The sequence below is a fragment of the Danio rerio genome, chromosome 3, assembly GCF_049306965.1.
Source record: "Danio rerio strain Tuebingen ecotype United States chromosome 3, GRCz12tu, whole genome shotgun sequence".
Taxonomy (NCBI): Eukaryota; Metazoa; Chordata; class Actinopteri; order Cypriniformes; family Danionidae; genus Danio; species Danio rerio.
In genome coordinates this window covers 1,756,881-1,774,579 of record NC_133178.1, presented here as the reverse complement: position 1 = coordinate 1,774,579, position 17,699 = coordinate 1,756,881, and the positions used below count along the sequence as shown (strand labels likewise).

The 17,699-nt window shown below is 39.6% G+C and overlaps 1 protein-coding gene across 1 annotated transcript in view; it reads left to right on the top strand.

The window, feature by feature from the left end:
* The window catches only part of LOC101882729 (uncharacterized), a 42,046-nt gene extending 25,300 nt beyond the window's left edge, over positions 1–16,746 (top strand). The window contains exons 4-7 of the mRNA XM_005168249.6: positions 6,167–6,862; positions 9,190–9,219; positions 9,304–9,984; positions 13,553–16,746. Coding sequence (XP_005168306.3) covers positions 6,167–6,862; positions 9,190–9,219; positions 9,304–9,984; positions 13,553–15,558 — 3,413 coding nt within the window. The 3' untranslated portion in view covers positions 15,559–16,746. The remainder of the gene's footprint in view (positions 1–6,166; positions 6,863–9,189; positions 9,220–9,303; positions 9,985–13,552) is intronic.
* Positions 16,747–17,699: the final 953 nt, after the last annotated feature.

Below are 17,699 nucleotides of genomic sequence, written 5' to 3'. Positions count from 1 at the left end.
CTATCTGTTACATCCCCCTCCACAAAATGTTTTAAGGAAGAGTGGGAGAAAGAATTGGGAGTGGAAATTTCAGAAGAAATGTGGCAATCAGGTTTGGAGGATATTAATAAACAATCTATTAATTCTAGACATTGTCTTATTCAATTTAAAATAATTCATAGGTTACATTATTCAAAGAAAAAATTACATAGAATTTTCCAAAATATTTCACCTCTTTGTGACAAATGTAATTCATCAGATGCGGATCTATCTCACAGTTTTATTTTTTGTTCTAAGATACAGAATTATTGGAATGGAATTTTTGATGTGTTTTCCGAAGTGTTGAAGTTGCAATTACAACCAGATCCAATGCTTGTAATTCTGGGATTCTCTGAACAAACACATTTGTTGTCAAATACACAACATAAAATGCTCTTATACTGCTTAACTACTGCCAAAAAGCTACTGCTACTGTTTTGGAAAAAAAGGAATCCCCTACATGTAAACTGTGGCTTGGAGCAATTGCTTCTATATTACATTTGGAGCGAATTAGATACTATTTGAAAAGAAAACTGGAACAATTTGACAAAATTTGGAATCCCTTTATCTGTTACCTTGAAAAAAAACCTCTCATAATAATGCATCATTTCTGTAATGTTTTAACATGCTTTGTCATCATATTCTATTTTTCAAACAGGTCTTTGTAACAAGTTTGCTTGTTATGTGGGTGGGTGATTTTATTTTTATTTTATTTATTTAATTTTTAATTTTCTCCTTTTAATTTTCCTTATTTGCTGTGCCTATATTATATGTGGACAAAATATGTAAACAGAATTAATTTTGTCTTGAATCTGTGTCTTCATCAATAAAACTTATTTGACAAAAAAAAAGAAAGTTAGGTCAGTTACAAACGTAATTCAGTAAAAGCATAAACATATTGACAAAAGTCAACAAGTAATTTCTGTTTTCACTAGGCTTAGCACTTGGCTGATGGCGTAAGCATCGCTGCAGTAGCTGCGAGCTTGTAAAAATGAGAGGGGAAAAAGCAATGATACGCAAGGTAGAGGGGCGGGGTGCGTAGCCCGTAGGTGGTAAGGATCGCTGAAAGAGGAGGACTGGAGTGTGCACTGGAAACGGGAGCTGCAGGCTGGAAGAGGTGAGGTGGGATTCCCAAGAGTTGCTTTATTGTCCGGGAGATTGGTTTTATCCGTGTTTAGAATTATGATTGCTGCAATATGTCCAAATCCATTATTGCTTTTTAATCCTTTCCTTGATTCTCCGGGGAGGCGGAGAGATTGCGGGTTTAATGTCTGTTTAGGATCGGGGGTGTGGCAGGAGCGTGTTATGTCCTGGGGGTGGCGGTGAAGACGTGGATTTGCAAGTTTTTTGGGTTTAATGCAGCGGCTTTGAATTGTGGTCCCGGCGTCTAGGAGTTTGGAGGAGTTCAGTGACAGTCGTTGTTGGATATGAGAGACGCATGATGATGCTGGAGAAGGTACGTAGCGGAGCTGGAGATTGCATTGTGATCTGGCTGGAGTGGATAGGCCTACGGCCTCTTGTTGGAGCCTCGGTCTCGAGCTGACTTTCATGCTGGGCTGGTTGTTGTTAAGACGGGGCTGGTGTTTCATGGAGCGCGGAGCTTTCTTTCTTGTATGTAACGTAGCTGCGCTGATGCTGTTGTGATCTCCGCCGCCGTCGCTGTTGTTGTTGTTTTTGTAATTTTTTGTAGTTGCTGACGATGGTAGTAATGGTGGTGTGGTATTGTAGTTGAAGAATAGTAGATGTGGAGGATCCGTTTTGTCCGTGAGTAACTTTTGGAGGAGCTAGAGCGGACCTGTCGTTTGTTTCTTCGGAAAACGAAGATAAGGGAGTAATGTCTAGCTAGGCTACTTATAGTGGGTTAGGATAGATCTGATTGGCTAACTAATGAGTGTAGATAGGTGGCCAGCTGCTGTCAATTATATCACGTGCTCCTCTCGAAATTAGTTTAAAAACTTCACTTAAAGCAAGAGATAACATAGGATTTTGCATAATATCTGGAAGCTTAACATAATGAGTTAAACATAAGTCCGTTTCTCTAATTAACATTAAGAAAATTACTAAAGATTAATGCAACTCCACCAGCACGACCAGTTTGACGAGCCTCATGTTTATAGAAGAATCCTGGAGGAGTTGCTTAATTTAAGCTAATATAGTCATTTTGTTTCAGCCAGGTTTCAGTGAGACAGAGTGCATTAAGATTGTTTTCTGTTATTATTTCATTAATGATAAGTGCTTTAGGTGCAAGTGACCTGGGGCCTCATGTATCAACGCTCCGTACGCACAAAAACTTTGCGTACGCCAGGTTTCACGCTCAGAATCGTTCACGTTTGGATTTACTAACGATGAACTTAACGTGGGAATGTGCGCAGCTCCACGGCAGCTTTATGGCTGGCGTACGCACATTTTTTGTGCGTGTCTGTTTTATTTTCATTGGCGACTCCTAGAGGCAGTTGTGTTAAATTCCTCTCTACAAAGTGTTTTTGAGCCTTGCAATGGCAGCTGTATGAGACGGGTTCATTAGCAGGTATATAAGATTTTCATACCATACATTTGACCAGCTAAACATTAAAGTGCAATTTGCAGTGGTCGCCTGTTTTCCCAATGTAATCTGAGCTATTTACTGCACACACACTGCTATAAAGACACTATCTGAAGATGAATTTGCATGCGTGAATCACAAACATTTCCATTCAATAAATGTGCAAATAAAATATGATGCACAAACTTATAAATGATTCCTTCTTGTCTTTCTCGTGATAAATAGTTGGCAAAATCTGATATGTAGCGGGGGAAAAAGAAGAATGAGTTCATCAGACGCTGGATTCGAACCGAGTTCATGCTCGAACGTGTCAAAACATGTTAACATGCATTTTTCGAGCTGCGCCACTGAGACTGTTAAGGGTACTCTAACATTTTACACCTATAAATCACACTTATTACTTTTTAATTCACGATGTTCAGACCCAACTGTGTTAACCGCATCAGCTAAACTCTCCACACTCTATTTTTTTCTTTTGTTGTTAATTCCGGAGAACAAACTTGCAAATAACACCACTTTTCTCCGCTCTACCTCCGAAAGCAGCACCTTCAATTCACATTCTGTTCAAAGTTTCTCTTCTTGCTTGCTTTTGCCTTTGCTTTTTCGTTGGGTTTTGCCTTTAGCATAGTCATTAGCATATTCATACGGGGGAGGAGGCAGGGAGGGGTTTTGTGCTCGTGCATGTTGCGCTTAGTTTCACGTTCATTCGAATGTACAAAAGAATATGCGTGAGATTCAGCGTACGCACATTTACAGCTTTGTGCGTACGCAATGTTTTAGTATGATTTCCACACAAGTCTTAGGCCCCATTTACACTAGTGCGTTTTAGTTTTAAAACGGCGTTGTAGAATGAAAACGATCCGCGTCCACACTCGCATTTTACCCAGTGTTTCTGAACAGCTCTCCGTCCACACCAAAACGCTGAAAACGCACATCACGTGACCACACAGACACTCTCGGGCAAGCGCTCCAGCATTTCTACCCAGATGAGAGCTCTGCTTGTCGGACTGCTCATCAAGCATCTCCCGCTGGATCTAATCTCACTATATTTGCTGAACGTGATATTTCATTCATGTTGTTGTCTTTATCTAACGACATAGGCCAATTCCCTGACTTTGGTCATTGGAATCTATTAAGTTACTTGTTCACGGGTAACATGTTTTGGTTAAGCGCAAAGATAAGTTAATGATTAATCCAGGTACATTGACTGATCGCTTGCCTTTATTTCCTACAATGTATAAACTTATTGTATGTTATACTTTTATAATTATCGATTATTAAAACTGATATTCAGCAAAAGAGAGGCTGTGTTTCGTATTTTCACTGAAATTGAAAGGAGGCAGTTGTTATCGGCTCCGTTTTGTTATAAATATCCACACAGTGAAGATGACGCTCATATATGCAGCACGACGCCTCAACATTTCTGCTGTCTGTTAAGTTGCTAATATTAAAAAGAAAATAGGCAGTTCCTTAAATCATGTTTACATTTTATTGTTGAGAAAGTGAAACAACGTAGCCAAGGTGATGTGAATGAAGTTATAAAGTACACTGTTCCCTTTGAAGATTTACCAGTGTCCTCGGTATGTTTTCCATATCAAACTGAGAACGGGGAGACTGCAGCCTTGATCAAACTTGCGAAGTCTGAACTGACAAGAAGAGGATGCGAGACTGAACTGTGTGTGTGGGCTACTTAATATTGAGGAAAAGCCCCAATCAGATAGGCGAACGTTTGCAGCCCCGCCTCCGTTTTCAGATGTCTCCGTCTTTCCCCATCCACACTGAGACGGAGCAGCAGCGTATTAGAATGAAAACGGCCTCTCCAGCGTTTTCAAAAAGCTCCGTTTTCGGCGCTCGAGAACTCCGGCGTAGTGTGGACGGATGGCGTAACCGTAGCAAAACTCATGCGTTTTCAAACTGAAACGCACTTGTGTAAACGGGGCCTAAGTACATGAGGTACAAGATGTTTAGGAGACCAAGCTTTACAAAATTTGTATTTTAACTTTTTACCGGTTTTTCTGGTTTGATTCTTAATAGATTATTTCTAGAGCACACAGTACGTTTGTTTCTTGATCTGATAATACGAGACAGTCTCTTTGGGGTTAGCCGGATATACATTACTGATGTTTAAGTGGGACGAACAAGAGTCTATGTCGATATAATGTGGATTTTGTGAATTTTTACTTACTAGTCAGACGGAGTGAAGTTATCTGGAGATGTTGTCCGACAGGAGTTCAGCTCCGGCTCGACTGGGGTGCAGAAAGATTCCAGTTATTAGCAAAGAGCAATTTCTGTTTTTTACACCATGTTAATAACCATTCATTCAGAGCAAAAAGTCTACTGAACCTTTAATTTCCTGGGCGGAAGGTAGGAAGCGACCCAGAAACGATGATCTGCGTGGCGGGCGAGGTGCGTTGAATCGTCTCCATCAGGCTCCTCCAGTCCTTCTTCAGGATCTCCGTCTGCCGGAGCCCAGTGTAGTACATCCCCTCGTGGAGGACGACGGCACCAGGGCTTTCGGCAGCGCCCAGGATAGTAGGTATCTGTGTAGAAATATTCTTAACGCGGGCACCAGGAAAGCAGAAAGTGCGTACTTTGTTACCTTTGGAGGCGGCAGCGCGGACATGGCGACTGATTGAGTCGCTGATGATGGCCACATCTCAACCTGGAGAGGGGAGAAGCGGTTCTCCGTGGAGATCTCGAACATGGAAGGAGGAGACAATCTGCTCCAGGACCTGGCAAGCACCTAACGCGGCTGCACCCAGGGGCCGTGGTAACTGGGTGTCGCGTCCTCGGTGCGCTGGGCCTGGACAGAGAAACACGTGGAGTTGAGGTAGAGGGAGTGATGTGGTTGTATCTTCCACTTATCTTAGATGATGAGGCGGCCCTAACGTTAGGTACAACAAGCAGAGCTCGTTGTTCCCGCAGCCGCATCCGCCTCACCTCGAGGGTGCGATTCTGGGACTCCACTGCTTCCAGCTTCAACGCCTTAATCGATGCTTCTTCTGCATTTAAGGATAGACACACAAGCGACATTGTACAGGGTGAAGAGCAAGGCCAGCAAGTCAAAAAATGAGTGTAGGGAAGAGGTTGGTAGCTTTAGCTGACCAGCGGCTCTAGCAGGCTAAAGCTACAAACAACAGTTTTAGATATGTAGATTACATACATTTAACAAACTTTAAATTTTTCTGAACCCTTCACATAAAAGTTAGTCTATAGGCTTTAAGATACACCCTTTAATAAACGATCAATACATAAATATTCTTATGCTCATGTGTTACATTCTTATATTTTCCTATTTTCATATATAGTTAGCTGAAACAAAATTTAGAATACAGAAAGTTTCACATATTAAGTTAATGATTGTCAACAGATCAAATGAAAACAGTCTAGACAACAATAAAGCGTAATTAGTGTATGCCTTTTATTTTGAACTTGCACCCATGATTTCATTGGATTTTTCCATAGGAATCAGTACTAAGCCTTCAAATGTCTTTATCCTCATAATTTTTTAAAAAGTTCACAGCATTGAGTCCAAACTGTAGAATGAGATGTGACATATTTGGGTTTTTATTTATCTTTGCATGATGTGTTGTTTTTATGTTTCAGAGAGAGAGCTGAGGATTGTTCTTCTGGGAAAGGATGTTTTAGAAAACAGCCGAGTCAGAAACTCAATTCTGGGAACAGATGTGGATGAGAGTGATCTATATACATCTGTAGAGCAGCACGATGGGCTGAAAAAAAGCGGAATGGTGAATGGCATACATGTGACGGTCATTACCACTCTTTATCTGCTTGATCCAGACACTTCAGATGATCAGATCACAAAGACAGTCAGAGAGTGTGCAGAAATATCTGATCCAGGACCTCATGTGTTTATACTCGCACTACAGTACAAAGACTTCACAGAGGACGACGTAATAAGAGTCAAACATGTGCTCAGCAAATTCAGTGAAGAAGCGATTAACCACACCATCATCATCATGACTGATAAAGAGACACACCACTCACACATGAACACAGCTATTTCCCAGTTAATAAATGTGTGCAGAGGAAGACATTTGCTGCTTGAAGAGGGGAAACCAGATTGGCCTGCTGAGATCTTTAATAAAATTGATATGATGCTGAAGTATACCAAAGATTACTATGTCACTTGTGAGCTATATGAAGATGCCAAAGAAGTGTCTGAGGAAGAAGAGCAGCGCAGATCTTTGCGTTCATCCAGATCAGAAGTAAACAAGCATCTTTCTTATCACGATGATGATGGAAAATCCTTACAGAGCAAAAGAAGTGAAGAAACTTTAGGTAAGTTTTCAGAATGTCTGTGTCTATATAGATCACATTTTAAGAAAAAAAAAATTCAAAGAAAGCTTCCAAGTATTTTTAAACAAGCCATCCTGAGAGTCACTCCATTAGGCTATGACTAGTTTGAATTTTAGTTGTGATTTTGTTGCTGTTGTGTGTTAATATCTCTACTTCAGTGGCTCATTTTCACAGACATGACAAAAGCAACATACATAAAATGTTTTTACTTCTATAATCTAAAGGCTAGTCAGATTGTTAAAAGTCAGTGATTAATCATTTCACAGAACCACGCAATGAGTAAATGTAATCCACTATACATTGTTGAGCGACAGGTTTTATAAGGAAACACCCTGACTTATAAAACAACATAAACTACTCAAACTTTTAAAATTGTCTTTTCTGCATATGTCTTGTGTGACGTAATGTGACTACGTAATTTTGTAATGTTGCTTCCCAAAGCTATTGCAGGATGAGCTTTTGTGACCAATAATTAAAAAAAAAGATTGTTTTTAAGAAAATGACAATAGCCCCTTTCACATAGTGATACTGGTAAACAACTTCACTGGTATATTCATACACGGCACACGTGACGCGTCACGCAACTGAAGGAAGCAGAGCTTGAAGGTAAACAAACAGTGGTTTACCATAAACATCTTATCGATAAAATCTTAACACAGTCGGCATTAGGAAGGAACATAAAAACTAAGGGTGTCACGATCCTCCAAATCCTCGATTCGATTACATTTTCGATTCTAAAGGCACGATTCGATTCCATTTTCGATTATGAATAATTAATTAATTAATGACCAATTCATTATTTGTAGCCTACCGTTTAAACTGCCTGACCTGCATGGTCTTTGTTTTACCCGTAAACAAATCATACAGTAAATGAATAAAGGCAAGACACACACATAATTACCACCTGTCAATCACTTTTTCTGCGGGACTCGTGAATAGGCAGTGATCTGTGTCGTTATAATGGCGTCGGTAAAAAAGACGCACAACCAACAGAAACCCGCCAACAGTATCTGAGGTGTTCGCTAAAATGACTAAGTACAAGTGGGTGAAAGATTGAAGCAGTCCTCTGACTGCCTGGACCTGCTGTCTCGAGCGCATGGCTGTGAGTGCGTCTGTGTCTGTGTGGTCACGTGATGTGCATTTTCAGAGGTAGAGAGGAAGGTGGGCTGCTCAGAAATGCTACACGGCACTGTGGATGTCAAATCGTTGTTGTTCTAAAATGCCATTTAAAAACAAAGACAGTGTAAACAGGGCCTGAGTGTGAACTTTTCGCGAGCGGATTTGCAACGGGGGCGGGCGGAGGATCGCGATGCCGGTGTTGTCTATCGGACGAACCGTACGTAATACGTGCATAGCAGAGCTTGCAAAACTGTGTTTTTTTGTTGTTTTTTTTGTCGACAACACGAACGTTGTCAACATAACTCACTGGAAATCCAAAATGCTTAAACACCGGCGACTTCATTGAAAGAGGAGAGGGTTTAAGTTCTGTCGACGGGTCTCCTGCTTCTGCAAGCACTTCAACAAGCCTGTTTTTTTCCCGCTTGGCAAGCCAAGCTAACATGACATGGGGCGTGGCAGCATCGACGATTTTATGTTTTGATTCGATAATCGAAATTGAGCATAAATTTCGATCGATTTCGACACCCCTAAAAAAACATTATCTGACTAACATCTAGCAGCTAAATGTGTCTGGAAAAATATTCAAAGACTTTTATTCTCATAAACCGCGCTGATGTGAATGTGTAAAGTGTTCTTATTGGCTAAAGTAGACATCACATGTCAGTGCGTACTAGACGTAAGTGTGCACTTTCCAGCAGTCTTCCTTCTGCGTTCACACAGCGCAGCATTCCGGCAAATTACCGGTAATATTACAACTTCTCTTTCCGAAAAATTCCTAGGACAAATTTGATATATTTAAAAAGGGCCTGTTCACATATACAGACCTTTCCGGAAAATTTCCAGTAATTTTCCGCAAAGGTCTGTATGTATGAAAAGGGGCTATTAAGACCCTTCTCTGTTGGGATCATTAGGGTCTGAATCTACATTTAAATTACATTTCAGAAGTTTAAACCAGAGCACCATACTGCCATGCAAATGCCAATAGTAGTAGCTCCGTTTTTAGGCATTTGTTATTAATATTTTTGATTAATTCAGGATCTCCTTTATCACATGGACATCTGGGTATGGCGAAAATCATGAAATGAGTGCCACACAATTAACTTGCTACAGCATTTATACACTGTAAACTTACTTAAAATACTTACTTTTTTATTTACTTACTGTAAATTACTTTTTTTTTTTTTTTACAGTTGATATACGAGAGTGGATTCGTACCAGCTGTAAGTAGATTAAACTATTAGGAGTGAGTATTTTGCTTTGTATTTGTGTGTTTAATAAGTTCATTGTCTTTTTATGTTTTCAAGTGCCAAAATATATCTCTGGAAAACAGAAGCTGAATCTGGTGCTGTGTGGAGGTAATGGATTGCTTAAAGTCTCAGTGTCCAAACTTTTACGAGGAAAACCGATCAGTACATCACACCAGAGATCAAGCAGTGAAGATTTTTATAAGAAAGAGGAGAAGATTGATGGTCGTCAGGTCAGTCTGCTGGAGCTTCCAGCTCTCAGTCGTCTCTCAGAAGATGAAGTGTCCAGTCAGACTCTCCACTGTGTGTCTCTCTGTCATCCTGGAGTTCATGCTTTCCTCATCATTGTTCCTGTTGGACTACTGACTGATGGAGACAAACTGGAAGTAGAGAAGATCCTGAATATATTTAACACCAAGCAGCATATCATAGTGATATTTATCAGTGATGGCACAATTAAAAGTCCAGTGAGAGACTTCAAATCCAACCCAGAATTTCAGAGGCTGATCAGTCATTGTGGAGGTCTGTACTGTGTCATGGGTCTAAAAGAACCTGCAAGGTCAAGACAGGTCCCAGAACTGCTGGAGTATATAGAGAAGATGAAGACTAAAACATATTCGACTCAGATGTATGTAAAAGCTCAGGAGAACAGAGGCAGACGTGAAGCAGAGGAGAAATATAAAGAAGAAGTGAAGAGACTGGAGAATATAATCAAAGAGCTTCAAGAGAAGGGTCAGTCAGGTGAGTGTTTTTTAAGCTTCTGCATATTCATCGTATGTAGCTATGTTTCTCTTGCAAGTCTGGTCATGTAGAATGGTAGCTAGATTTCCTAAATCCACCAATGAATCTTTGAGTTGGTTCTTTTCTCGGCCAAGTAGGTCACAATATCATTTACGTACAGAAAAAAATAAATTTGCCTGACCTAATCTTGATAAATCAGTCAATTAACTATATAATACAATTAAACAATCCATGAATTCTATTGAAGTCCAGATGTTTCGGAAGTTGTGTGAGCTAATGAAGCATTAATATCCCAAATGCCAGCATTGAAGTTGCACATGAGTTGACTCATTTTTCTGTCATATTCAGAGTTTACTCAATTGCAGGATGTCACTTGTAACGGTGGCCCTACCTTTAACTCCAAGTAGATAATATTAGGGGGTCACGATCCTCCAAATCCTCGATTCGATTACATTTTCGATTCTAAAGTCACGATTCGATTCGATTTTCGATTATGAATAATTAATTAATTAATGACCAATTAATTATTAGTAGCCTACCGTTTAAACTACCTGACCTGCATGGTCTTTGTTTTACCCATAAACATATTATACAGTAAATGAATAAAGGCAAGATACACACATAATTACCACCTGTCAATCACTTTTTTCACTTTTTTCGCAACCAGATTTGCAACTATCATCCCAACCGTGATACGTACATAGCAGAGCTTGCAAACTGTGTTTTTTTTTTTTTTTGTCGACAACACGAACGTTGTCAACATAACTCATTGGAAATCCAAAATGCTTACACACCGGCGACTTCATTGAAAGAGGAGAGGGTTTAAGCTCTGTCGACGGGTCTCCTGCTTCTGCAGTTTAACAAGCACTTCAACAAGCCTGTTTTTTTCCCGCTTGGCAAGCCAAGCTGACGTGACATGGGGGCGTGGCAGCATCGACGATTCTTTTTTTTAATTCGATAATCGAAGTTGAGCATAAATTTCGACCGATTTCGATTAAAAATCGAATCGTGACACCCCTAGGTAATATTTTCATTTTCGTTTGGGTGCCAGACGAAAAAAATCTGTCAATTTTACAAATTTAGCCCCGATAAGGCGAGGCAGTGGCGCAGTAGGTAGTGCTGTCGCCTCACAGCAAGAAGGTCGCTGGTTTGAACCTCGGCTCAGTTGGTGTTTCTGTGTGGAGTTTGCATGTAAAACCGGGTGCTCTGGTTTCCCCCACTGTCCAAACACATGTGGTACAGGTGAATTGGGTAGGCTAAATTGTCCATAGTGTGTGTGTGAATGTGTGTGTGTGGATGTTTCCCAGAGATGGGTTGCGGGTTGAAGGGCATCCGCTGCGTAAAAACTTGCTGGATAAGTTGGCGGTTCATTCCGCTGTGGCGACCCCGGATTAATAAAGGGACTAAGCCGACAAGAAAATGAATGAATGAAAAGCCCAGATAGCTGTAAGTCACCGACTACAAACTATACTAAACATAACAAACAAAATACACAAAACAATTTTACACACACACACAGACCCACACAGGGCTGTTTCATTATTCTTTGCTCCTACCCAATCAGTGAAGACCACAGACACCTGCATCGTGAAATGCTGAGTTTTATTTTCTTCCATTCAGCATGTGGTATGAACTTCCATTAAAACAACACTCTTCCAGCAGTTCATAGTCACATCCAATATCTCGCTTGTCATGGGGGGCATGCATGAAATGTTCCTGAATGAAAGTGAAAGTGCCAAACTGCAAAGTTGACAAATTAAAAATGAAACATCCAGAACTACATGAAGCTCCGGAGGAAACATTGACAGCATGGTGACTCAATGACGTTAATCGCATTATGAGCAATAACATGTAAAATGAGAAAATTAAATGAACACTCAAGTCAAGAAGGAACACAAAGAGGCCAGCTAAATTTCGCTGTTTCTCAAATATTTACAGATGATATGTATTAACAGACCTGTTTGCAGGAATGGTTTGCGATAAAAATAAATGGCTATGATGATCTTCAGCCTTTCACATCCCTACAGTAGACATGCAGGATATTTTCACAATGTGACATGCAGGTCAAAAGGGTGAAAATGCTAAGTGGAGTGGATGCAAACTGTACCTGCTCCATCTGATTATTTGGCTGCAAACAAGTAATTATTAAAAATGTAACACAGCAACTTTTAGTCATTTAAAGGGGAAAAAAATAATTATAGTCATTGCAAAAAGTGAAGTTTAATTGCCTAATACAGACTACATTCATTATAATGGTTTGTATTTCCACTAAATGGTTATGCAACCATGCCAATGAACTCAGCAATAGTAACCAGGGCTTTACATTAACACCCACCAACCCGCCAAATGCAGGTAGATTTCAGCTTTGGTGGGTTAGACAGTCACTCCCACTAGCCACTTTGGCTGGTTGAAAATAAATTTTAAATTGTGGTTTTCTTAAAAGCAGGGTTCGACTATAAGAATGACCTAATATGTGTGCAAATGTGATCTTAGAATGGAAAAACAGCACGACTAACAAAAAATTGCGTTCACGCGAGCAGAAGAAAGCAGATGAATACCGAATGAGAGGATAATCACTCGCGCTAACAGCTGATGTGATGCACGCGACTGTTTAAAGCACGTGCGCGCTCCTGTTTCCTTCCTTTCTTGAAGCACGCGTGCCTGGAACATAAACTGTGATCGAATCTCTTTCAAATAGTCAGGCAAAAAAGTAATGCTAATGCACACACAGTCTTGCTGCTTTCAAGAGCTCCAAATATGTCTTTTTGTAAGCAGTTGCTTTCACTTTGAACAGATTATTAATTGGCCTTAACAGTGTGATCATCCTCCCATTATCACACAGTATGTTTTTCTCCTGCTTTCTTTTGCTTACGGTTATTTTTGTTTATATGGTTTAATTATCATTTTTAACAACAACATTACTTTAATATAAGATCAACTCTTCATTTATGTGTAGTTAACTGGTGATCTGAGAGACCTTTAGCGAGGACAGATTACTGCATATTGTTGGTACATGACAAAAATTATTTTTAAAAGTCAATTGCTTTTCTTTATTTTTTTAAAAGAAATGTTTTGTTAAATAAAACGTATAGTATACAGCTATATTTAGCTTGTTTGACATTTAAAATTTGTGGCTAAGAAATAATTTTTGTTTGGTGTGGTCAGAGATAAATTAGGTAAATCCTTAATTTTGAGTTCTGAAAAGTCATGTGACCCATTTGCTCATACACGACACACAAATTGTGAAATGAATGAGAAGGCATGTGGACATAACACAAAATCTAAATCAAGTAATTTTAACATGTCAAAGCCATGTTTATGCATATAAAAATATTTTTCCAACAACAAAATTGTGGCTAGTGAAAATGCAGAGTGGCTAGTAATGTTGGAAAACTACTAGCCACTGTGGCTGGTGATCAATAAAGTTAATGTAAAGCCCTGATAGTAACAGTATCAGATAGTATCAGTTAATGTTGTTAATTGTAGGTTTTTTATTTATTTTATTATGAAATTAAATGGAAACAGCAGAAATAGAGCTTTATGATGTTAATGGATGTGTAATTTTCAGGTGCTGAATGTGATGATCTCCAGTGTCTGAGGATTGTGCTGATCGGGAGAACAGGAAGTGGAAAGAGCGCAACAGGAAACACTATACTGGGAAGAAATGAGTTTCACAGTCAAACGAGTGCAGATTCAGTTACGACTGTTTGCAAGAAAGGAGTTGGAGAAGTTGATGGTCGATCTGTAGCTGTTGTTGATACTCCAGGACTCTTCGACACAACTCTGCCAAATGATCAAGTGGTGGAAGAAATAGTGAAGTGTGTTTCACTGTCAGCTCCTGGACCTCATGTGTTTGTCATTGTGTTGACTTTGTTAAGATTCACCAAAGAGGAGACAGACACTGTAGACCTGATCAAGAAGATATTTGGTACAAAATCTGCTCAGTTCAGCATCGTTCTGTTCACCAGAGGAGATGATCTCAAAGATCAATCTATAGAGGATTATGTGAAGAGAAGCAAATCTGCAGACCTGAAAAAACTGATCAGAGATTGTGGGAACAGATTCCTGGTGTTTAATAACAATGAACAACAAGACAAAACTCAAGTGATCCGGCTGTTAAAGATTATTGAAGAGGTGAAGAGTAATAATCAGGGTGGATACTTCACTAATGACATGTTTGAGGAGGCAGAGATGTCTATTAAGAAGAAGATGGAGGAAATCATGAAAGAGAGAGAAAGAGAGATTCAGAAACAGAAAGAAGAGTTACAAGCCAAACATGAGATGGAGATGAAGAGACTCGAGGAAGAAAAACAAAGAGCAGAGGAGGAGAAAATAAAAATGGAGAATCAACTGAAAGAAAAAGAGAAAAAACTCAGAGAAGAGTTTGAAGAGAAGGAGAAAACAGATCAGAAGCAGCGAGAGATTGAAAACCAGAAACGGTTAGAAGAGGAAAAACAGCAGAGAGCTGAATATCATCAGAGAATAGAAGAAATGATGAGAGAGATTGAGAATCAGAAATCACAGTATGAACAACAGCAGAAAGAAAGAGAAGAAGAAGACAGAAAGAGAGAAGAAAAATACAGACAAGACCAAGACAAGATGAGAAACGAACAAGAGAAAACTATAGAAGAATTAAAGAGGAAACAAGAAGACGAAACTAAAAAGAGGGATTTAGAAGAGAAGAGGAGGAATGAAGAAGAAGAGGAGGAAAGACAGAGATGGGAAAGAAAAATAAAAGAAGCTGAAAATGAGAGAAAAGAGATTCAAGAGGAAATTAAACAACAGCAGAGAGAATGGGAGGATGAGATGAAGAGAAGGTTGAGAGAACGAGAGGAAGAAGAAAGAAAAAGAAAAGAGAAACACGAAGAACAACTAAGAGAAAAACAAGAAGAACTGGAGAAAATGAGAAAGAGATTTGAAAGAGAAAGAGAAGAAGAACAACAGAAGATGGAGGAGGAGAGACTGAAACAGAGAAGAGAAAGAGAAGAAAAGGAGAGAGAATATGAGGAAAAGAGACAGGAGACAAAGAGACATTATGAACGACTGGAACGAGAGAGAAAAGAGGAGTGGGAGAGAAGAAAACATGAAGATGAAGAGAGACGAGAAGACGAGAGAAGGAGATGGGAGAAAATGTTGAAAGATCTGAAAAGAGAGCAGGAAGAGGAGAAGGGTAGGAGAGAAGCAGAGGAGAAAGACAGACAAAAGAGAGAAGAGAAAGATAGAGAGGAAATGAAACAGAAACATGAAGAGGAAATGAAACAGATAAAGAAGAAACATGAAGTTGAGGCCAGAAGACAAGCAGAAGAACTGAATGATTTCAGAGAGAAAAAAGAGCAGCACATTCAGGAGCTCAAAGAGAAGCTGGAGGCACATCAGAAACAGCGGGAAATTATGGAAAAACTCTACCAGCTCCTACAGCTCCAGAAATGGTATCAGCAAAATCTGAAAAAAGATGTTGGGACATTTCGTGAACGCCTGCATGTGGAGAAAGTAGATGAACTAAACAAGCTACAAGAAGAAGTTGAACGACAGCTTGAAGAACAGCGGAAAAAACCAGATTGTGTAATAATGTAATTTATTATTCATAGCTAGCAATAACCATAAATAATTGTTTGTAAAACTATGTTTGTAAGTAGGGGTGTATTGATATTACAAACCGAACCGAAATATTGCGATACACCAACGACGATACATATTGCAAAACTCTCGTGGAGTACCGTGGTACTCTCATGTCCCCTGCTGTCTATTGTTGAGGTTGACATCTCTAACTAACTGAACCAATTTAAACATCTTTATTTAATCACATTTGATTAAATTGTATTAGTAATGATGAGCTTTTGTTCTAAATATTATATTCTAAAGTTAGTATTTTCCAAGTGCATGTCATGTGACTTGAGTGAGCAATCACTCGTTACTACTGTATACTTCACATAGTATTGAGATTGCAGATCCCCCAGACACATTTAAGCTGTCTGTGTGGGAACATTTTGGTTTTCAAGTGGAGTACAGGAATGGAATTTGTGTTGTAGACAAAGCACATGCCTATCTGTCAGAACTGTTACACGAAACTTACTTATAGGGAAAAACATTTAAAAAGTGTGGTAATTTCACAATGCGAGGGTGTAAGCAAAAGACTGAGAACAGAACAGCCAACAACAGTGATTTAATGTACAAAAGTGAAACCAGAATAATGCCCAAATATATACAAAAAAGAGAAACATTTACACTAATAAACATAATATAATAAAGTAGCAAATTCAAACAAAATATCAAACAAAAAATAGTTTAACTCAGGAGTAATGGGGCAAAAGCGAAGCCCAAAAAAAGTAATAAAACAATTCTAATTGTAAAGGTGTTCAGCGCCGTGCGCCGTATTCTTCCCTATACTGAACTGTAGTATAAGCTTGCAGCTGCTATCCGTCACACTTGCAGCTGCTATCCGTCAAAACAGTTATATTAAAGAAATTCAAACATCAAACATACAACATAAAATAAGTCTTTATGCTGATGACATATTATTATACTTACAAAATCCCCAAACATCATTACAGGAAACAATAAAACTTATTGATACATTTTCAAATATCTCTGAATACTCAATCAACTGGAATAAATCTGCTATACTCCCATTAAATTCCAGCAGTGTGGATGTGACATCCCAAACATCACAAATCCCTCTGTGTACCAACTACATCACATATTTGGGTAACAATGTTTCCGCCAGGCTGTCAGAATTGTTTGCACTTAACTCTACTGCGATACAAAAAAAAAAATTTGATGACGATCTTCAACGCTGGATGAACTTAACACTATCCATCATGGGCAGAATATCAGTAATGCTTTGGTTACTAAAGTAACCCTCGTTCCCAGAGGAGGGGAATGGAAATGCTATTTGTGGATTTATTCATAATCCACGAATGGGAGATTTCGTTTCAGAAAGCCAATTGTCTGAAAGAGTATATAACGGGCCACTGAAATGCCAAATGAATTGGCAGCATAAGCTTGCACACCTGGAACTTATTGCCAATTATCTCCGCATATAAGCACAGGTGAAGCAAGGAAACGCCATCCTTTTAAGCTGAAGAGACTGACACTTACAGCCAAGGAATAGTCATTATGGCAATGCTAAATAGAGGGTTACTTTAGTAACCACAGGGTTCCCCTTCGGATGGGGAACTTCAATGCTATTAGTGGATTTATTCACAATTCATGAATGGGGGAATGTATGGAAAACGGCATAATGACTGCACCCTACCTTTACCTCCGATGAGAGAATAGCCAGGCATAGCGTGAACGCTCCTACATCAAAGATAGGCGTGGTCCTCCAACATGGTCCCTGGCCCCTACTTATCCCACTTCAACAGAAGTTTTACGGATTTAGATATATTATTTGGGAAGTCGCAAGCGTCTAGATAATTAAAGGAAAATACGACAGTACGTTGGGAAAGCGTGCAGTTCCGATAGGAAGGACGCTGCGGAGGCCATCTGCTACCCAATGGGGAGATATGATGGCAAAAATACATATGGACTAGCCCTGAGAAGGGGGAGTACGCATATAATAAGATGGTCCGCTTGTAAAGGGGGACTGAACTGTGGCTGAAGAAGCTTATGGGATCGCCTAGTGGGGATCACGCATAGCGGGCACCTATACCCAAAACGCGGGCTGACCAGCGGGCAGACCTACAACATAGTGGGCCAGCAAGTGACTCCTCCGC